We start from the raw sequence: 23355 nt of genomic DNA, 5'->3' as shown, positions 1-23355 counted from the left end.
GGCATGCGCCTGTAATCTCAGCTACTTGGTAGACTGAGGCAGGAGTATCGCTTGAGCCTGGGAGGCAGAGGTTGCGGTAAGCCGAGATTGCGCCACTGCACTCCAGTCTGGGCGAGAGAGTGAGACCCTGTCTCAAAAAAAAAAAAAAATTGTCATATCTGTTGCCATAGCAATGGAGTAAGCTACTCATCAGTCTTCCTACACCTCTGTACATTTATTAGGCCTTCTATTTGAATAAATATAAACTTCATTTCAGGATAAAATATATAGGGAATGGCAAAACTATGAAATTATTTAACTTGCTTGAAAGATTAAAACTGAACTCAACTTTAATTCTAGGCCCTGGGCCGGCCATTCAAAGCATTGGAAAGTCGTGAAATTGATGTGTTGCTCTCTCTTTTCCAGCTGAACTGTCCCAAGCAATAAACAGTGGTACATTGTTATCAAAACCGTCCCCACCCTTACCACCTAAGAGAGGCATTCCATCGACCTCAGTACCCACCTTGGAGTCTGCTGCTGCCATCACCACAAAAACACCGAGTGATGAAAGAGAGAAGAGCACGTGTTCTATGGGCTCAGAACTTCTACCAATGATCTCACCTCGCTCTCCATCCCCCCCACTGCCTACTCATATACCTCCAGAGCCTCCACGCACCCCTCCATTCCCTGCTAAGACTTTTCAAGTTGTGCCAGAAATTCAGTTTCCACCATCCTTAGATCTACACCAGGAGATTCCCCAGCAGGAAGATCAGAAAAAGGAAGTCCCCAAGAGGATATTGGACCAGAACTTTGGGGAGCCCCATATACCCTCTAGGCTGCCTCCACTCCCACTGCATATTCGAATCCAGCAGGCCCTCACCAGCCCACTTCCCGTGACTCCTACTTTGGAGGGTTCTCACAGAGCTCATTCGTTGCTTTTTGAAAACAGTGACATCTTTTCTGAGGATAGCAGTACGCTGGGTCGGACCAGGTCTCTTCCCATCACTATTGAAATGCTGAAAGTGTAAGTGCCTTTAAAGCTTGCCTTTTATTTCTCCTTTACTCTAGATAGCCCTGCTTGGATAAAATTACTTATAAAAAGAAAATGTGGGCTACGCATGGTGGCCCACACCTGTAAGCCCAGCACTTTGGGAGGCTGAGGCGAATGGATCGATCACCTGAGGTCAGGAGTTCAAGACCAGCCTGGCCAATATAGTAAAACCCTGTCTCGATGAAAATAACAAAAATTGGCCAGGTGTGGTGGCACATACCTGCAATCCCAGCTATTCAGGAGGCTGAGGCAGAAGAATCGCTTTAACCGGGAGGTGGAGGTTGCAGTGAGCCAAGACTGCCACTGTACTCCAGCCTGGGCGACAGAGCGAGACTCTGTCTCACAGAAAAAAAGAAAATGTGAATAAATTTTTTTTTTTTCCGAGATGGAGTCCTGCTCTGTCGCCCAGGCTGGAGGGCAGTGGCATGATCTCCGCTCACTGTAACCTCTGCCGCCCAGGTTCAAGCGATTCTCCTGCCTCGGCCTCCCGAATAGCTGAGACTACAGGCATGTGCCACCACATCCGGCTGATTTTTGTATTTTTAGTGGAGATGGGGTTTCACCATGTTGGCCAGGCTGGTCTCAAACTCTTGATCTCAGGTGATCCACCTGCATCGGTCTCACAAAGTGCTGGGATTGCAAGTGTGAGCCACTGCGCCCAGCATTATGAATAAATTTAAAGTACAAAGAATACTCTGCCAAAAGGATAAGTTATAGAATTTGGACTCTTTCTTTTTTTAATCTTATCTTAAAACTTTATTTTTATTCATTTATTTATTTATGTCTGAGACAGGTTCTCACTCTCTCACCCAAGCTGGAGTCAGTGGTGCAGTCTTGGCTCACTGCAACCTCCATCTCCTGGGCTCAAGCAATTCTCCCTCCTCAGCCTCCCAAGTAACTGTGACTACAGGCGCATGCCATCACACCCAGCTAATTTTTATATTTTTTGTTAGAGATGGGGTTTTGCCATGTTGCCCAGGCTCGTCCTGAACTCCTGGGCTCAAGCAGTCTGCCTGCCTCAGCCTCCCAGAATGCTGGGATCATGGGTGTGAGCCACTGCCCCTGGCCAAATTTTGACTTTTTACTCTCGTGATTTTTTTTTTCATGGAGATTTTTGTGATGACACAAAATTTACAAAATTATGTACATGAAAAATTACAACCGCTAGTTTTATATACTACAGGGAAGGCATTGTATAATGTTGTGCTTAAGAGCATTCACCTTGGAGTGAGATAGCCCTGGGTTCAAATTGCAGCACTACTACTCTTAGCTTATAGTAGTGTTAAGTTACTTAAGCCTTCTGCTCTTTAGTTATATCATCTCTAAATGGGAATAATATTTACTCTGTAGGCTTGTGAGAATGACATTAGACAAATTCTGGAAAGCACCAGTGCCTAATAAGTGGTAAAGCTGGGATCTGAACCCTTAGATTAATACCTGCTAAAAAGTTTCTTAGCAAGATTGTTAAAGTTAAGGGAGAGAATTAATTATAAGTTTCTTCATTAATAGATTTTTTTGTATTTATGGTTATTTCAGTCCTTTGTCTTTTTTTTTTTTTTTGAGATGGAATCTCACTCTTGTCACCCAGGCTGGAGTGTAGTGGCACAATCTCGGTTCACTTCAACCTCTGCCTCCTGGGTTCAAGAGATTCTCCTGCCTCAGCCTCTCAAGTAGCTGGGATTACAGGCACTGCCACCATGCCCAGCTAATTTTTGTATTTTTAGTAGACACAGGGTTTCACCATGTTGGCCAGGCTGGTCTCAAACTCCTGACCTCAGGTGAATTTGCCCACCTCCATCTCCCAAAGTGCTGATTACAGGCATGAGATTACAGGCATGAGATTACAGGCATGAGCCACCACGCCCAGTCTTTATTTCAGTCCTTTGTCTTAAAAGTCAGTTATCCTCTTTGTTTCTAAAAAGAAAATATAATTATGTTAATTTGTTAGTCCAGACGATGAAGAAGAGGAGGAGCAAATCTGTCCATCCACATTCAGTGAAGAAACGACACCTACCTCAGTCATTCCTAAATTACCACAGTGTCTACGGGAGGAAGAAGAGAAGGAGAGCGACTCTGATTCAGAAGGTCCCATTCAGTACCGAGATGAAGAAGATGAAGATGAAAGCTATCAGAGTAAGAAAGGGAGGGAAAAGCAAAACAGAGAATTATTTTCCAGATAAAGCTATTTGCTGATCTTAGCAAGTGTCAAAAGAGATATGGGAACAGGTACCTTCTCCCATTAAGTCATCTGGCTAACTGATATTGGAAGCCACTGTAAAGGACTCCTTGTCCCTATTATCACCCCTCTGTTAAAACAAGCCAAGACAGGGATCCAAGTAGATTGAGTCACTCAGGTTTTAGGTTTTTCGTTTTAATTTTTTTTTTTTTGGACAAGGTTTTGCTCTGTCACCCAGCTGGAGTACAGTGGTGCAATCATAGCTCACTGTAGCCTTGAACTCCTGGGCTTAAGTGATCCTTACACCTCAACCTCCCAAATAGCTAGGACTACAGATGTGTGCCACAACTGGTTAGGTTTCTTTGATTTTTTGTTTTGTTTTTTTGTTTTTGTAGAGACAGGGTCTCCTTATGTTGCCTAGCCTGTTCTTTTTTTTTTTTTTTTTTTGAGACGGAGTTTTGCTCTTGTTGCCCAGGCTGGAGTGCAATGGCACGATCTCGGCTCACCTTAACCTCCACCTGCCAGGTTCAAGCAATTCTCCTGCCTCAGCCTCCCAAGTAGCTGGGATTACAGGCATGTGCCACCATACCTGGCTAATTTTGTATTTTTAGTAGAGATGGGGCTTCACCATGTTGGTCAGACTGGTCTCAAACTCCCGACCTCAGGTGATCTGCCTGCCTCGGCCTCCCAAAGTGCTGGGATTACAGGAGTCAGCCACCGCGCCTGGCCATAAAGGATTTTTTTTTTTTTTTTTTTAGACAGAGTCTTGCTCTGTCACCCAGACTGGAGTGCAGTGGCACGATCTCAGCTCACTGCAACCTCCGCCTCCCAGGTTCAAGCAATTCTCCTGCCTCAGCCTCCCAAGTAGCTGGGATTACAGGCGCCTGCCACCAGGCCCAGCTAATTTTTTTTTATTTTTAGTAGAGGCGGGGCTTCACCTTGTTGGCCAGGCTGGTCTCGAACTCGACCTCGTGATCCGCCCACCTCCCAGAGTGCTGAGATTACAGGTGTGAGCCACTGTGCCTGGCTGCCCATGCTGTTATTGAACTCCTGACCTCATGTGATCCCCCTGCCTTGACCTCCCAAAGCTCTAGGATTACAGGCATGAGCCACAGTGCCTAGCCTATTTTTAATTTTTATAGATATATAATAGTAGTACATATTTATGGGGTACATGAGATATTTTGATATAAGCATGTGTGTATGGGTAATTAGGCTATCCACCTCAAGCACTTATCATTTGTTTGTATTGGGAATATTCCAAATCTACCTTTCTGGTTATCTTGAAATATACAATAAATTATTGTTAACTATAGTCACCCTATTGTGCCACCGAACACTAGATCTTATTCCTTTTTTTTGAGACAGTGTCTCACTCTGCAGGCTAGAGTGCAGTGGCACAATCTCAGCTCACTGGAACCTCCACTTCCTGGCTCAAGCGATGCTCCAACCTCAGCCTCCCAAGTAGCTGAGAACACAGGTGTGAGCCACCACGCCGAGCTCATTTTTGTATTTTTTTGTAGAGACAGGGTTTCACCATGTTGCCCAGGCTGGTCTCAAACTTGTGAGCTCAAAGTGATCTGCCCACCTCAGCTCCCAAAGTGCTGCGATTACAGGCGTGAGCCACCAGGCACGGCCTAGATCTTATTCCTTCTATCTAATTCTGGTTTTATACCCATTAACCAGTCTCTCTCCCCCATCCCCTCTACCCTTCCCTGCCTCTGGTAACCACCATTTTATTTATTACCTCCATGAGATCAACTTTTTTAGCTCTCACGTAAGAGTGAGAACATACAACATTTATCTTTCTGTGCCTGGCTTATTTCACTTAACATAATGTCCTCCAGTTCCATCCATTTTGTTGCAAATGACAGGATTTCTTTCTTTTTCATGGCAGAATAATATTCAATTGTGTATATACACCACGTTTTCTTTATCCCTTCATTTATTGGTGGACATTTAGTCTGATTCCATATCTTGGGGTTTATAAATAGTACTGCAATAAGCATGACTGATTGATTTGCTGATTTCCTTTCTTTTGGATATGTACCCAACAGTGGGATTGCTGGATCATATGGTAGTTCTATTTTTTTTTTATAGATGGAGGCTCACTCTGTCACCAGGCAGGAGTGCAGTGGCACCATCTCAACTCACTGTAACCTCCGCCTCCCAGGTTCAAGTGATTCTCCTGCCTCAGCCTCCCAAGTAGCTGGGATTACAGGTGTGTACCACCATGCCCAGCTCATTTTAGTATTTTTTTTTTATTATTTTTTTTTTTTAGTGGAGACAGGGTTTCACCATATTGGCCAGGATGGTCTCGATCTCTTGACCTCATGATCCACCTGCCTTGGCCTCCCAAAGTGCTGGGATTACAGGCATGAGCCACCACGACTGGCCCGGTAGTTCTATTTTTAAGGGTGTTTTGTTTGTTTTGATTTGTTTTTTAAGTAGAGACGGAGTCTTGCTGTGTTGCTCAGACTGATCTGAAACTCCCAGCCTCAAGCAATCCTCCTGCCTTGGCCTCCCAATGTGCTGCATTACAAGCATGAGCCACCTCATTTGGCCTATTTTCAGTTTTTTGAGGAACCTCCATACTGTTTTCCACAATGGCTGTACTAATTTCAGGTTTTTGTTTGCTCCCAATTTTAAAACTATTCACCTAAGTGCCTCTAATCCCAGCACTTTGGGAGGCCAAGGCCGGTGAGGTCAGGAGCTTGAGACCAGCCTGGCCAACATGGTGAAACCCCATCTCTTCTAAAAATACAAAAAATTAGCCAGGCGTGGCTGGCCACGGTGGCTCACACCTATAATCCCAACACTTTGGGAGGCCGAGGCAGGTGGATCACCTGAGGTCAGGAGTTCGAGATCAGCCTGGCCAACGTGGTGAAACCCTGTCTCTACTAAAAATAAAAAATGGGCTGAGCATGGTAGCAGGCGCCTGTAATCCCAGCTACTCAGGAGGCTGAGGCAGGAGAATTGCTTGAACCCGGGAGACGGAGGTCACAGTGAGCCAAGACCACGCCACTACACTCCAGCCTGGGTCACAGAGCGAGACTGTCGCAAAAAAAAAAAAAAAAAAAAAAAAGCCAGGCATGATGACAGGCACCTATAACCCCAGCTACTCAGGAGGCCGAGGCAGGAGAATTGCTTGAGCCTGGGAGGCGGAGGTTGCAGTGAGCCAAGATCATGCCACTGCACTCCAGCCTGGGTGACAGAGCAAGACTCCGTCTCAGAAAAAAAAAAAAAAAAAGGCCAGGCGTGGTGGCTCACACCTATAATCCCTGCACTTTGGGAGGCTGCGGCAGGTGGATCACCTGAGGTCAGGAGTTCAAACCAGCCTGGCCAACATAACGAAACCCCGTGTCTACTAAAAATACAAAAAAGCTGGGCATGGTGACGCATGCCTATAATCCCAGCTACTCAGGAGGCTAAGGCAGGAGAATCACTTGAACCTGGGAGGCGGAGGTTGCAATGAGCCGAAATCGTGACACTGCACTCCAGCCTGGGCAACAAGAGCAAAAGCTCTGTCTCAAACAAACAAACAAACAAAAACCAACAACAATATGGAGTAGAGGAAAGGTGGCACATGGGCTAAGGTGAAGAGATAAAAGTGATGTTTTCCCTTTGGTCTAATGAACTTATTGCCACAGGGCAGAGAAAAATAAACATTTTCATACCCGCACATCTTTGCAAATAATTGAGTCCTGATTAATTAAAGTAGAAAGGCAGCTTTAAAAACAGACAGACTATGAGGTGTTAGTATGAAAGCCTTTATGTTTTAATTCAGAGGGCTGTCCCATGCTTAGATTCTCTCTCCTGTAGCAACTCTTACCAAGGAGGAAAAATGTAGAGGCCTGATAGAAAAGATACCTTTTAACCATCTCAGTCCATCTGGCTAAAAAGATTTTTAGGTGTCCTTAGCTTTACCCCCACCTCAGTGTTTGGCTGGATCATTTGAGGCCAGGTGGGAACTGGGAATTAAATACTGTATTTGTTCAGACTCTTGCCTAGCTCCAGGTAAGGTTGAACCTTTGGCTTTAAGCCTCAAGTTCTACATTTTTTTCTTCCCTGTGTGCAAAGGTGCTCTCGCCAACAAAGTGAAGAGGAAAGACACACTGGCAATGAAGTTGAACCACAGACCCAGTGAACCAGAGTTGAACCTGAATTCTTGGCCTTGTAAAAGCAAGGAGGAGTGGAATGAAATACGGCACCAGATTGGAAACACACTGATCCGGTAGGCCTTTGCTTAGATTCGCTTGATTGATTTGGTTATGCCAGTATTTGTGTTAGATGTTGTTAGATGTGTTTTTTTGTGTGTGTATTTTGTTTCGTTTTCTGAGACAGAGTCTTGCCCTGTCACGCAGGCTGGAGTAGTGGCACAATCTCAGCTCACTGTAACCTCCACCTCCCAGGTTCAAGCAATTCTCATGCCTCAGTCTCCTGAGTAGCTGGCGTTATAGGCACCTGCCACCACGCCAGGCTAATTTTTGTATTCTTAGCAAAGACAGGGTTTCGCCATGTTGGCCAGGCTGGTCTCGAACTGTTGGCCTCAAGTGATCACCCACCTTGGCCTCCACAAGTGCTGGGATTACAGGCGTGAGCCCCTATACCTAGTCTATATGTTTACTTTGTTGTGGAGTATTCATTTATCTTTTTTAGTGCGATTTTTTTTTCTTTTCAGACAGGGTCTTGATCTGTCACCCAGGCTGGAGTGTAGTGGTTCAATCATAGCTCACCGCCTCCAACTCTTGGGTTCAAGGCACCCTCCCACCTCAGCCTCTTGACTAGCTGGGTCCTCAGGCATGCGCCACCATGCACTGCTAATTTTTGTAATTTTTTGTAGAGACAGGGTCTCTCTGTGTTTCCCAGGCTGGTCTCGAACTCATGGCCTCAAACATTCCTCCCACGTTCCCCTCCAAAAGTCCTGGGATTATAGGTGTGAGCCACCACACCCATCACTTTGAGTATAATTTTTAAAAATACATATTGGGTTTTGCATGAAAGGAGAGAAGGTTAGCACTCCACTTGACAAGGATGGAAGGGGCCCTTTGGGCCTGACAACACACATACAAGGCATTGCCACCAACTACGTGGCATCTAACTATCTTTACAAAAAAAGAAAAAGAAAAGAAAAGAGGCTGGGTGTGGTGGCTCATGCCTGTAATCTTAGAACTTCGGGAGGCCGAGGTGGGCAGATGATCTAAGGTCAGGAGTTCAAGACCAGCCTGACCAATATGATGAAACCCCATCTCTACTAAAAATACAAAAATTAGCCAGGCATGGTGGCATGCGCCTATAGTCCCAGCTACTCGGGAGGCTGAGATAGGAGAATTGCTTGAACACAGGAAGCAGAGGCTGCAGTGAGCCGAGATCGCGCCACTGTACTGCAGCCTGGGCGACAGAGTGAGACTCCATCTGAAAAAAAAAAAAAGATAGAAAAGAAAAGAAACAAAAAAATATATATTGGACACAGTTGGGTATCCTCTAAGAATTTGGAAATTGAAGATGTAGCTGCCTATGAGAGCTTTATTTTATTTTATTTATTTTATTTTTGAGATGGAGCCTCGCTCTGTCACCCAGGCTGGAGTGCAATGGTGCAATCTCGGCTTACTGCAACCTCTGCCTCCCGGGTTCAAGTGCTTCGCCTCAGCCTCCCGAGTAGCTGGGACTACAAGCTCATACCACTACACCTGGCAAATTTTTGTATTTTTAGTGAAGATGGGGTTTCACCATGTTGGCCAGGCTGGTCTCGAACTCCTGACTCAGGTGATCTGCCCGCCTTGGCCTCAGAAAGTGCTGGGATTACAGGTGTGAGCCACCGCACCCGGCCAGCCTGTGAGAGCTTTAAACCATGAGACAGACATATGGTTTTGCAAAAGTTTCTACAGAAATCAGAATGGTTCCCAGAACAGAAAGGCTCCTCTGTCACTTTTTTTATCTGGTTGCTTAACCATAAGATGCCAACCCAATTAACAGTCACACCCATATTTGCATTATATCTGTTTCATATGTTCCATGTAACTGCCTCCTTTCAACGCGTTAGTATATTTTTCAAGTCAACTGGAACCAAAAGTATAGAGAAACTGAATGCAAGCCAGCTTTCTGCATATGTAACACCGTAAGAATCCAGGTTGTATAGACGGGTTTTTGTTTGACACAGATGTTTCTCCCAATAAAGAAAGGATAAGGAGCTGGAACTCGTGGCACAGTTCCCTACAAAATAATTAATTGATCATGTCTACTAATTAAAATTTCTTTTTCTGTACTATTGCAGATACCTGGTTTTGGCTGGGCAAGGTGGCTCACACCTATAATCCCAACATTTTGGGAGACTCACTTGAGGTGGGAGGATCACTTGAGCCCAGGAGTTTCAGACCAACCTGGGCAACATAGTGAGATCCCATCTGTACAAAAAATTTAAAAATTAGCTGGGCATGGTGGCACATACCTCTAGTCCAGCTATTCTGGAAGCTTAGGTAGAAGGATCACTTGAGCCCGAGAGATCAAGGCCGCAGTATGCTGTGATTGTACCACTGCACTCCACCCTGGGTGACAGAGCAAGACCCTGTCTCAAAAAAAAAAAAAGACACCTGGCTTTACTGTGTATGCTGTACCTCAGGGCAAGTTTTCCCTTTGTCTTCTAATAGACACTTTTTGGATCCAGAAATTGTTCTCTGCAATTTCTTTACTTAAACATAATTATCAGCCTGTATGACCTCTGTGGTCTGACTACTTTGAAATTAAGGGAGAAGTCTGGGCACGGTGGCTCACTCCTGTAATCCCAGCACTTTGGGAGGCTGAGGTGGGCGGATCACTTGAGCCCAGGAGTTCGAGGCAACATGACAAGACCCTGTCTCGACAAAAAAGCAAAAAACTTAGCCAGACATGGTGGCACACGTTTATGGTCCCAGCTACTCAGGAGGCTGAGGCAGGGGGATTGCTTGAGCCCAGGAGGGTCAAGACCCAGGCGATCAAGGGGAGGTCAAGACTGCAGTGAGCTGTGCTCATGCCCCACTGCACTCCAGCCTAGTCATCAGAGCAAAACCTTGTCTCAAAAAAAAGTAAAGAAAGACATGTTTATTATATGGTAGTTTGAAAAATTACAAAAAAAAAGAGATAAATCATGGCCAAACGCGGTGGCTCACGCCTATAATCCCAGCACTTTGGGAGGCCGAGGCGGGTGGATCATGAGGTCAGGAGATCGAGACCATCCTGGCTAACACGATGAAACCCCGTCTCTACTAAAAATATAAAAAATTAGCTGGGTGTGGTGCTGGGCCTGTAGCCCAGCTACTCGGGAGGCTGAGGCAGGAGAATGGCATGAACCTGGGAGGCGGAGCTTGCAGTGAGCTGAGATGGCGCCACTGCACTCCAGCCTGGGTGACAGAGAGAGACTCCGTCTCAAAAAAAAAAAAGAGAGAGAGAGAGAGATAAATCAGCCATAATCCTATACCCTGTAAGCCAGGATTTGGCAAACTTTTTCTGTAAAGAACCAAATAGTAAATATTTTAGGATAGGGTGCAGTGGCTCATGCCTATAATCCCGGTACTTTGGGAGGCCAATGTGGAAGAATTGCTTGAGGCCAGGAGTTTGAGACCAGCCTGAGTAACATAGTAAGACTCTATCACTACAAAAATAAAAATAGGTCAGGCACAGTGGCTCACACCTGTAATCCCAGCACGTTTGAAGGCCGAGGCAGGTGGATCACATGAGATCAGGAGTTCCAGACCAGCCTGGCCAACATGGTGAAACCCCATCTACTAAAAATACAAAAATTAGCCAGGCGTGGTGGCGCCCACCTGTAATCCCAGCTACTCAGGACACTGAGGCAAGAGAATCACTTGAACCCAGGAGGTAGAGGTTTCAGTGAGCTGAGATCACACCATGGCACTCCAGTCTGGACAACAGAGTGAGACTCCATCTCAAAAAATAAATAAATAAAATAGCCAGGCATGGTAGCATGCCCCTGTAGTCCTAGCTACGTGGGAGGCTGTGGCAGCAGAATTACTTAAGCCCAGTAGTCTATATACTAGACAGGGCATAAATATAGTTATATTTAATATATGTGTGTATGTGTGTGTATGTGTGTGTATGTGTGTATATATATATATATATATATATATATATATATATATATATGGATTTGATGGCCATATAAACTCTCTCTTTTTTTTTTTCCTACCTTTAAAAATATAAAAACATGGGTCGGGCGCAGTGGCTCATGCCTGTAATCCCAGCACTTTGGGAGGCCGAGGCGGGCGGATCACAAAGTCAGGAGATCGAGACTATCCTGGCTAACACAGTGAAACCCCATCTTTACTAAAATTACAAAAAATTTAGCCAGGTGGTGGCAGGCACCTGTAGTCCCAGCTACTCGGGAGGCTGGGGCAGGAGAATCGCTTGAACCCGGGGGACAGAGGTTGCAGTGAGCTGAGTTCACACCACTGTACTCCAGCCTGGGCAACAAGAGCAAAAGAAACTCCATTTCAAAAGAAAATATAGTTTATACATACAGTGGAATATTATTTAATCTTAAAAAAGAAAGAAATCCTACAATATGCTAACAACATAGTCAAACCTTGAGGACATTAATATGAGTAAGCCAGTCACAGAACAATAAATACTGCATGATTCCACTTCTGTGAGGTATCTGAAATAGTCACATTTATAGAAGCAGAGAGTAGAAGGGTAGTTGTCAGGGGCTCGGGGATTGAAGGCAGGGGTGATAGGGAGTTGCTAATAAATAAGTATAAAGTTTTAGTTATGCATGATGAGTAAGTTCTAGAGATCTGCTGTACAACATTGTGTTTATAGTTAATACTGTAGGCTGGGCGCGGTGGCTCACGCCTGTAATCCCAACACTTTGGGACACCGAGGCAGGCAGATCACGAGGTCAGGAGTTCAAGACCAGCCTGGCCAACGTGATAAAACCCCATCTCTACTAAAAATACAAAAATTAGCTGGGTGTTGTGGCAGGCACCTGTAATCCCAGCTAGTCAGGAGGCTGAGGCAGGAAAATTGCTTGAACCCGGGAGGCAGAGGTTTCAGTGAGCCGGGATCCCGTGCCACTGCACTCCAGCCTGGGCAACAGAGTGAGACTCTGTCTCAATCAATCAATCAATCAATCAATAGTTAATACTGTATTGGCCAGGTGTGGTGGCTCACGCCTATAATCCCAATACTTTGGGAGGCCGAGGCGGGCAGATCACGAGGTCAGGAGTTCCAGACCAGCCTGACCAACATGGTGAAACCCCATCTCTACTTAAAAATACAAAAATTAGCCGGGCGTGGTGGCGTGTGCCTGTAATCCCAGCTACTCAGGAGGCTGAGGCAGGAGAATCGCTTGAACCTGGGAGGCAGAGGTTGCAATGAGCCAAGATCACGCCACTGCACTCCAGCCTGGGCAACAGAGTGAGACTCCGTCTCAAAAAAAATAATAATAATACTGTATTGTACACTTAAAAATCTGTTCAAAAGGTAGATCTCATAGTAAGTGTTATCACTATAAAATAAGATTGAAATTTAAAAAAACACACACAATGAGAGACCACCACGAGTACACTAGGATGGCTAAAGTTATGCAATTTAAAAGACTGACAAGGCCGGGTGTGATGGCTTACGCCTGTAATCCCAGCACTTTGGGAGGCTGAGGCAGGCAGATCACCTGAGGTTGGGAGTTTGAGACCAGCCTGATCAACATGGAGAAATCTCATCTCTACTAAAAATACAAAATTAGCTGGGCGTGGTAGCACATGCCTGTAATCCCAGCTACTTGGGAGGCTGAGGCAGGAAAGTCGCTTGAACCTGGGGAGCAGAGGTTGCAGTGAGCTGAGATCGCGCCATTGGACTCCAGCCTGGGTAACAAGAGCGAAACTCCATCTCAAAAAAAGGCCAGGTGCGGTGGCCCACACTTGTCATCTCAGCACCTTGGGAGGCCAAGGTGGGCGGATCACCTGAGGTCAGGAGTTCAAGACCAGCGTGGCCAATATGGTGAAACCCCATCTCTATTTAAAATACAAAAAATTAGCTGGGCGTGGTGGCACGCACCTGTAATCCCAGCTACTCAGGAGGCCAAGGCAGAAGAATCAATTGAACTCAGGGGGCGGAGGTTGCAGTGAGCTGAGATCGCATCATTGCATTTCAGACTGGGGGACAAGAGCGAGAATTCGTCTCAAAAACAAAACAAAACAAAAAAGACTGACAATATAGGCCTGGTGCAGTGGCTCACACCTGTAATCCTAGCATTTTGGGAGGCCAAGGCAAGCAGATTATTTGAGGTCAGGATCTTGAGACCAGCCTGGACAACATCGCGAAACCCTGTCTCTACAAAAAATACAAAAGTTAGCTGGGTGTAGTGGCCTATGCCTGTATTACCAGCTACTCGGAGAGAGGATCCCTTGGGCCCTGGAGGTCAAGGCTGCAGTGAGCCATGATCGCACCACTGCATACCAGCCTGGGTGACAAAGTAAGACCGTCTCAAAAATAAAAATAATAAATAAAATAAAAGACAAGACCAGGCATAGTGGCTCACACCTGAAATCCCAGCACTTTGGGAGGCCGAGGCAGGCAAATCATGAGGTCATACGTTCAAGACCAGCCTGGCCAACATGTTGAAACTTCGTCTCTACTAAAAATACAAAAATTAGTTGAGTGTGGTGGTGCACACCTGTGATCCCAGCTACTCAGGAGGCTGAGACAGGATAATTGCTTGAACCCGGGAGGCGGAGGTTGCTGTGAGCCAAGATCAGGCCACTGCACTCCATCCTGGGGGACAGAACAAGATTCTGTCTCAAAAAAATAAATAAATAAATAAAAGACAATACCAGGAGTTGCTGAGGATGAGGAGCAACTGGATTCTCATACACTGGTAATAAGGATGTAAAATAATAGAAGTACTTAGGAAAACACTTTGGCAGTTTTTTAAAAAATTGAACATACTTCTACATATGTTCCAGCCATTCCATTGGCTGTTATTAGTAATGGCCAAAAGCTAGAAACAGCCCAAACATCCATCAATAAGTGAATAGATGTGAACAATCTGTGGTATATTCATATAATGAAATACTGCTCAGCAGGCAGGGCGCAGTGGCTCATGCCTGTAATCCCAGCACTTTGGGAGGCTGAGGAGGGTGGATCACCTGAAGTCAGGAGTTCAAGACCAGCCTAACCAATATGGTAAAACGCTGTCCCTACTAAAATTACAAAAATTAGCCAGGCGTGTTGGCTTGCAACTGTAATCCCAGCTACTGGGGAGGCTGAGACAGGAGAATTGCTCGAACCCAGGAGGTAGAGGTCGCAGTGAATTGAGATCACACCACTGCACTCCAGCCTGGACAACAGAGCGAGACTCCATTTCTGCAAAAACAAAGAAATACTACTCAGCAATAAAGAGGAAAAAATGATTGCCAATGTCACTAACTTAGGTAGATCTCAGTTATACTAAGTAAAAGAAGCTGGACAAAAAAGAACATATACTGTGAGTCCATTTTACATAAAATTTTAGAAAATCTATATGGAAAGCAGATCATTATTTGACTTGGGTTAGGGAGGATGAAATTATAAAAGAATGTGATGAAATGGAATGGGGTTTATAGGTGGTAAAATTGTGTCTCCCAAAAAGATATGTTCAAGTCCTAGCCCCCAGTACCTGTTAATGTGACTTTACTTGGAAGTGGAGTCTTTGCAGGTATAATCAAGTTATGATGAAATCATTCTGGATTATGGTGGGCTCTAATCCAATAACTAGTGTTATTTGAGAAGAAGGAAATGTGGACACAGACATACACGGGGAGACTGCCATGTGACAGAGCAGAGGTCGGGATGATACAGTTTTTTGTTTTTTGTTTTTTAATTTTGAGACAGAGTTTCACTCTTGTAGCCTAAGCTGGAGTGCAGTGGTGTGATCTCGGCTCACTGCAACCTCTGCCTCCCGGGTTCAAGCAGTTCTCCTGCTGAAGCCTCCCAAGTAGCTGGGATTACAGGTACCTGCCACCATGCCCAGCTAATTTTTGTACTTTTAGTAGAGATGGGGTTTCACTATGTTGGCCAGGCTGGTCTCGAACTCCTAACCTCAGGTGATCCACCCACCTCGGCCTCCCACAGTGCTGGGATTATAGGCATGAGCCACCACGCACGGCCATGGATGATATGTTTATAGACCAAGGAATATTAAGGATTGCTAGCAGCCACCAGAAGCATGGAGTGAGCCATGGAACAGGTTCTCCCTCAGAGCCTCCAGAAGAAACCAACATTACCAATACCTTGATTTTGGACTTCTAGCCTCCAGACCTATGATAGAATAAATTCCTGTTTTTTTAAGCCACCCAGTTGTGGTAATTTCTTAGAGCAGCCCTAGAAAACAAATACAGGCAGGACGTGGTAGCTCACACCTGTAATCCCAGCACTTTGGGAGGCCAAGGTGGGTAGATCACCTGAAGTCAGGAGTTCAAGACCAGCCTGGCCAACATGGCGAAACCCCGTCTCTACTTAAAATACAAAAATTAGCCAGGCATTGTGGCACGTGCCTATAGTCCCAGCTACTAAGGAGGCTGAGGCAGAAGAATTGCTTGAACCTAGGAGGCGGAGGTGGTTGTGAGTCGAGATTGCACCATTGCACTCCAGCCTGGGCAGCAGAGTGATTCTGTCTCAAAAAAAAAGAAAAGGGGGGCCAGGTGCATTGGCTCCCGCCTGTAATCCCAGCACTTTGGGAGGCCAAGGCAGGCAGATCACAAGGTCAGGAGTTCGAGACCCACCTGGCCAACATAATGAAACCCCGTCTCTACTAGAAATACAAAAAAAATTAGCCGGGCATGGTGGCAGGTGCCTGTACTCAGCAACTCGGGAGGCTGAGTCAGGAGAATCACTTGAACCGGGGAGGCAGAGGTTACAGTGAGCCAAGGTCGCGCCACTGCACTCCAGCTTGGGCAACAGTGCAAAACTCTGTCTCAAAAAGAAAGGAAAGGAAATAAATACAGGAGTGATATGTTCATTCTTGCAATTGTGATGATGATTTCACAGGTGATATATGGCAAAAGTGGCCAAATTGTACATGTTAAATATGTATACAGTTGTACATATTTACAGTATTATTGTATGTCAGTTATATCGTATTAAAGCTGGTTTGTTTTTTGTTGTTTTTTTTTCCAAAGAACATTTAAAAAGGAAGGCCCAGGCCAGGCATGGTGGCTCATGCCTGTAATCCCAACACTTTGGGAGGCTGAGATAGGAGGATCACTTAAGGTCTGGAGTCCAAGACCAGCCTGACCAACATGGTGAAACCCCGTCTCTATTAAAAGTTAGCTGGGCCTAGTGGCACACGCCTGTAATCTCAGCTACTCAGGAGGCTGAGGCAGGGCAATCACTTGAACCCAGGAGGCTGAGGTTGCAGTGAGCCGAGGTGGTGCCAGTGCACTCCAGCCTGGGCGACAGAGTGAGACTCTGTCTCAAAAAAAAAAAAAAACAGGAAGGTCCAGCTGGGTGTGGTGGCTCACATCTCTAATTCCAGCCCTTTGGGAGGCTGAGCTGGGTGAATCACTTGAGCCCAGGAATTTGAGACCAGCCTGGGCAATACGGCAAAACTCCATCGCTACCAAAAATAAAAAAATTAGCCAGCCCAGTCTCTAAATAAATAAATACATACGTACCTACATACATACATACATACATACATACATACATACATACATACTTTTTAAAAAATAAAATGGGGCGGGACACAGTGGCTCACGCCTGTAATCCTAGCACTTTGGGAGGCCAAGGCGGGTGGATCACAAGGTCAGGAGATTGAGACCATCCTGGCTAACACGGTGAAACACCATCTCTACTAAAACTACAAAAACTTAGCCGGGCATGGTGGCACGCACCTATAGTCCCAGCTACTCGGGAGGCTGAGGCAGGAGAATCGCTTGAACCTGGGAGGCAGAGGTTGCAGTGAGCCGAGATCAAGCCACTGTATTCCAGCCTGGGCGACAGAGCAAGATTCTGTCTAAAAAAAAATAAAAATAAAATAAAAATAAATAAATAAAATGGAAGGTCCTTGAGGGAGGATCATCTGAGCCTAGGAGGTGGAGCTGCAGTGAGCTGTGATCGCACCACTGCACTCTAGCCTGGGTACAGAGTGAGACCCTGACTCAAAAAAAAAAAAAAAAAAAGGAAGGTCTTGTTCAGAAAGAAAAGTTGTATATAGAATGGGACTGGAAGTTGCTTATTCAAGCAACAAAAGAGTTGAAAAATTTGCCAAGTACTAGCTAATTAGCCCAAATACTGTCTGAGAAGTATAAATTAAAAGTAAGAAATGAATAACTTTCTGATTCCAGAAATGACAAATTGTAGTTTTTTGTTGGTTTTTTTTTGAGATGGAATCTTACTCTGTCGCCCAAGCAGGAGTGCAGTAGCGTGAGCTTCAGCTCACTGCAACCTCCATCTCCCAGGTTCAAGCATTCTCCTGCCTCAGCCTCCCGAGTAGCTGGGACTACAGGAACATGCCACAACATCCGGCTAATTTTTGTATTTTTTAGTAGAGACGGGGTTTCACCATGTTGGCCAGGCTGGTTTTGAGTTCCTGACCTCAGGTGATCCACCCGCTTCAGCTTCCCAAAGTGCTGGGGATTACAGGCATGAGCCACCACACCTGGGCAACAAATTGTTATTGGTGAATAACATCTCAGAACTGTGATGAGGTGAGATAACTTTATCAAATGCTTCACAGAGAAGACTGAGATTTAAATCATAGAATTATAGAATATCACCCAGAAAGAGACAAACTTAAATTCCAGTGGTTCCTAAACCACTGATTTAAAAACCTAGTTGGGCACGGCCAGGCATGGTGGCTCACGCCTGTAATGCCAGCACTTTGGGAGGCTGAGGCAGGCGGATCAACAAGGTCAGGAGATTCAGACCATCCTGGCTAACACGGTGAAACCCCGTCTCTACTAAAAATACAAAAAATTAGCCAGGCGTGGTGGCAGGCGCCTGTAGTCCCAGCTACTTGGAAGGCTGAGGCAGGAGAATGTCATGAACCCAGGAGGCGGAGCTTGCAGTGAGCCGAGATTGCACCACTGCACTCCAGCCTAGGCGACAGAGTGAAACTCCATCTCAAAAAAAAACCTAGCTGGGCATAATGGCTTGCGCCTATAATCCCAGCAGTTTGGGAGGCCAAGGCGGGAAGATAGCTTGAGCCCAGGAGTTCAGGATATCCTGGGCAACAGAGTGAGACCCCCATCTCTATTTTTAAAAAATTTTAAACAAAATCTAAAGAGGGACATCTGAGTCATAGGAGAAGTTTTGTGAAAAAAAAAATTTATATATAGATACATGTAATTTCATTTTTCATCCTGATTTTCTGAATCAGAATTTCTGTTAACATTTCTTGGGAATCTGTGTTTTCTAAAAAGTCTCTAATGCTTCTGAAGGAGCAAATTTGTTTAGGAGCCACCAGTTCAGTCCAAACCTTTGCTTCACAGATGAGGACACTCAAGGTCTAACTGAACTTTTTTGTGCTAATAGCTCTTATCAAGGTCTAGAACTAGAATCCTGGCCACTTGTTTGCATATACAGTTCCTTTTTATAATGTGATATCTGTGTTAACACTTTTAATGTGAAATTGTTTTATAAACAATCATAAATAAATGAAATATATCAGTTTGAAAATTTGTTGATTTCTTACTTATATAGGGGCTAATATATACTGTGACCAAAAAAATCTTTATAAACAAGATTGGGAGGTTTAACATAAACATTACCTTTATTTATCTCATTTTTAGGCGACTGAGTCAAAGACCAACACCAGAAGAACTAGAACAACGCAATATATTGCAACGTGAGTCCAGTTATGGAAATAAAGTTGTATAGATTTTCTTTGTATGTTTCTGACTTTAATATACATAAAAGAAAAAGGAAGCATTTGCTACAAGGGCTAAGGGAGAGTGTTCCAGCCAGGCAAGGACTATTTATTTCCCCATGAAGGAACAGAGCTTACCAGGCTTCCTTTGGAAGATGCTATTATGGTATTGTTTAGTGTGCTGTGATACTCTAGAAAGCTTTGTTTCAGTGTTCTCACCGTATCCTGGAACTGCCTTGGGCATTTGGGAGGATTTGACAGTATATGGGAGATGTGCCCAATTTTTCTGTGTTCAGGGAGCTAAGGAGGTAGCTGTGCATATGGAGACCTTCCTATTCCTAGAATGTGAGGGCTGGGGCCCAAAGCAAGTCCCAAATGCAGCAGTTTTCTTCTTGGTTTAATCCCTTAAGACTTTCTTACCTCTGTAGTTACCAAATGGGACCATATATTTAATTTGCTGTCTGTGTACATAATTAACTTCCTGAAATAGCATTCTAATCTAGTACATATTTGATTTGTTTTTCCAGAATATAGAGTGAAATTTGGCCTTAAAAGTCTCCTCACTGAGAAGGTTTGGGCTTCCTTAGGGCTATTTTTGAGCATGTTCAGTCTGACCAATCTATCCCCTGTTCTCTCAGCACTACTTGGGTATACATAACTTAATCACTTAGTAAATTTTCTAGTGTGGGAGCCCTTATAGACATATCACACAAAACTCAGTGTGATCGCCATTGTCCATTCTTAGCAGTTACTCTTGAGCAAGAATCTTCAGGCTTTTCCTTAAAGCGTATATAGTAAACATTTTGGGTTTTGCAGGCCAAAAAGCAAATGAACAACTATACATAATAGGTACTTACAAAACCATTTTAAAATGTGAAGACTATTCTTAGCTCATGGGCAGGAAAAATACAGGCAACTGGCGAGATGTGGTACCATAGTTTGCTGACTCTTGCTCTTAAGTATTTGTATCGTTGACAAGAAAATTGTTTTGTTTAGCCATCCCCAAAGTTAGTATTTTATTCTGATTTGGGCCTATAAGAAATATCTGGGCCGAGGCGAGTGAATCACGAGGTCAGGAGATCGAGACCATCCTGGCTAACACAGTGAAACCCCGTCTCTACTAAAAATACAAAAAAATTAGCTGGCATGGTGGCGGGCTCCTGTAGTCCCAGCTACTCGGGAGGCTGAGGCAGGAGAATGGCGTGAACCCGGGAGGCAGAGCTTGCAGTAAGCCGAGATTGCGCCACTGCACTCCAGCATGGGTGACAAAGCGAGACTCCATCTCAAAAAAAAAAAAGAAAAAAAAAAGAAATATCTGGGCTGGGCACGGTGGCTCACGCCTGTAATCCCAGCACTTTGGAAGGCCGAGGCGGGCGGATCATCTGAGGTCAGGAGTTCGAGACCAGCCTGACCAATATGATGAAACCCTGTCTCCACTAAAAATACAAAAATCAGCTGGGCATGGCATGTGCCTGTAATCCCAGCTACTCAGGAGGCTCAGACAGGAGAATCGCTTGAACTCGGGAGGCTGAGGTTGCAATGAGCCAAGATTGCACCATTGCACTCCAGCCTGGGCAACAAGAGCAAAACTCCGTTTCAAAAAAAAAACAAAAAAGAAATATCTGTAATGTAATTACTAAAAGTTTGATATGCAAATTGTCATTTGTGAGTAATATTCTTTCCTTCTGATTGTCAACTGTAGCTAAAAATGAAGCTGATCGTCAGGCAGAAAAACGAGAAATTAAACGTCGGCTCACTAGAAAGGTACTACTGCCTGTGTGTTCAGTTAACTATATGTGTTATATTTGGATGGCCTATTTGATTGGAAATGAATTCGCAGCTAGGCACAGTGGCTTGTGCCTGTAATCCCAGCGCTTTGGGAGGCCATGGCAGGAGGATTGCTTGAGCCCAGGGGTTCAAGACCAGCCTGGGGAAAACGGTGAAACCTTGTGTGTACATTTAAAAAAAAAAAAAGAAGAAGAAAGAAAAGAAAAAGAAAAAGAAAAAAATGAATTTTCAGCCTGGGCAACATGGCAAGACCCCACCTCTACAAAAAAAAAAAAGATATATTAGCCAGGCATGGTGGTATGTGCCTGTAATATCAGCTACTTGGGAGGCTGAGGTAGGAGGATCATTTGAGCTTAGGAGGTTGAGGCTGCAGTGAGCTGTGATTGTGCCACTGCACTCCAGCCTGGGTGACAAGGCAAGACCCTGTCTCAAAAAAAACAAAACAAAAAACCACCTGATAACCATAATCACTGGGAGTGGGACCTCCAGGGATCAACAGTGTCTAAAGCTCCCCCAGGTGATTCCAATGAAGATTGAAGCACTGGGTTAGAGGCAATTTGAATGCATGATTGATGCCTAATTATTGGCTTGGTGAACTAAGAGGCTCCATTTCCTTCAGCTCAGTCAAAGGCCAACTGTGGCTGAACTCCTTGCCAGGAAGATTCTGAGGTTTAATGAATATGTAGAGGTAACAGATGCTCAAGATTATGACCGGCGAGCCGACAAACCTTGGACCAAACTGACCCCTGCTGACAAGGTACCTGGAAAGCACTCTCTTGCTTTTTTTCTCTTTCTCTTTTTCTCTTTATTTGGAGGATCCAAGATACTAACTAGAAGGGAGAACCATAAACAAAACTTCTAGTCTTAATATAATATTAAATTTCAAATCAAGATACAAAATGCCAAGTTGAACAAGTCAAAACGTTATACTAACTCAGTATGTTTTGGTTACTTCACTACCAATACTGAAAGAAAGAAAATCCCTGCTATATCACAGAGTAAAAATACTGGAAGGAATAAATACATTTCAAACAGTGGTTGTTTGGTTAGAGGGAGTTTGGGCTATATATTTTAGTAATTACCAATATTTCATTTTTATAATGCTGTGAAAAACTATAAAAGCTGGCCAGGCATGGTGGCTTATGTTTGTAATCCTAGCACTTTGGGAGGCCAAGGCAGAGGGATCACTCGAGGTAAGGAGTTCGAGACCAGCCTGGCCAACATGGTGAAACCCCATCTCTACTAAAAATACAAAAATTAGCCGGGTGTGATGGCATGCACCTGTAATCCCAGCTACTCGGGAGGCTGAAACAGGAGAATTGCTTGAACCTAGGAGGTGGAGGTTGCAGTGAGCCGAGATCATGCCATTGCACTCCAGCCTGGGCAGCAGAGTGAGACTCCACCTCAAAAATAAAAATTAAAAATTAAAATTAAAAAAAAAAAACTAGCCAGGTGCAGTGGCTGACACCTGTAATCCCAGCACTTTGGGAGGCCGAGGCAGGTAGATCTCTTGAGGTCAGGAGTTCAAGACCAGCCTGGCCAACATGGTGAAACCCTGTCTGTACTAAAAATACAAAATAGCCAGGCGTGGTAGTGCGCACCTGTAATCGCAGCTATTCGGGAGGCTGAGGCAGGAGAATCGCCTGAACCCAGGAGCTGAAGGTTGCAGTGAGCTGAGATTGCACCACTGCACTCCAGCCTCAGCAACAGAGCGAGATTCCATCTCAGGAAAAAACAAAAACAAAAACAAAACTATAAAAGCTACAATATATCTTTCAAGATTTTCAAGTATTTTGATTAAACTAGAAATTTTAGTTTTATTATGAGACAGATGGGTATCATTGTGTTGACCTCGTGTCTGGGTTGCCTGTGAGGGGTTGCAGTGACTTACAAAGTTAAACACAGTACAGAAAAATGACAAGTTACACTGCTGTGCAAAGCAGCCAGAAGAAGCTGAAACATTTTTGTTTCTACTCCACAGGCTGCCATAAGAAAAGAATTAAATGAATTTAAAAGCTCCGAGATGGAGGTTCATGAAGAGAGCAAACATTTTACACGGTAAGACCCAAAAGACCCAGTCATATATGTGCTAGGTAGAGTTTTCCAAAAAATTGTTAAGATATGAAGGGCTCTAATGACGTCAGTAAAAAGGAAAACACTCAGTGTTGATTGCAAGACTGCATTCAAAGGGATAAAAAGTAAGAAGCAATAGTGAATGCCTAGGCCAGGTGCAGTGGCTCACGCCTGTAATCCCAGCACTTTGGGAGGCTGAGGCAGGTGGATCACCTGAGGTCAGGAGTTTGAGACCAGCCGGACCAACATGGCAAAACCCCATCTCTACTAAAAATACAAAAATTAGCTGGGCCTGGTAGCAGGCGCCTGTAATCCCAACTATTAGGGAGGATGATGCAGGAGAATCACTTGAACCTGGGAGGTGGAGGTTGTAGTGAGCTGAGATCGTGCCATTGCACTCCAGCCTGGGTGACAAGAGCAAAACTCCATCTCAAAAAAAAAATAAATAAG

General features: G+C 44.7%; 1 protein-coding gene and 1 pseudogene across 10 annotated transcripts in view; both read left to right on the top strand.

Annotated features, from left to right (window-relative positions):
* The window catches only part of PHACTR4 (phosphatase and actin regulator 4), a 144231-nt gene that overhangs the window by 113500 nt on the left and 7376 nt on the right, over positions 1-23355 (top strand). For all 10 annotated transcript variants that reach the window (XM_063667116.1, XM_063667112.1, XM_063667122.1 and 7 more), the window contains 7 exons: positions 406-1003; positions 2979-3163; positions 7287-7440; positions 18968-19023; positions 20747-20808; positions 21452-21589; positions 22814-22890. In XM_063667116.1, coding sequence (XP_063523186.1) covers positions 406-1003; positions 2979-3163; positions 7287-7440; positions 18968-19023; positions 20747-20808; positions 21452-21589; positions 22814-22890 — 1270 coding nt within the window. The remainder of the gene's footprint in view (positions 1-405; positions 1004-2978; positions 3164-7286; positions 7441-18967; positions 19024-20746; positions 20809-21451; positions 21590-22813; positions 22891-23355) is intronic.
* LOC129023996 (U6atac minor spliceosomal RNA) lies at positions 8197-8315 on the top strand (annotated as a pseudogene).

This window comes from Pongo pygmaeus, chromosome 1, assembly GCF_028885625.2.
Source record: "Pongo pygmaeus isolate AG05252 chromosome 1, NHGRI_mPonPyg2-v2.0_pri, whole genome shotgun sequence".
Classification (NCBI taxonomy): domain Eukaryota; kingdom Metazoa; phylum Chordata; class Mammalia; order Primates; family Hominidae; genus Pongo; species Pongo pygmaeus.
The sequence above is the reverse complement of the archived record's forward strand: the minus strand, read 5'-3'. Positions and strand labels throughout refer to the sequence as shown.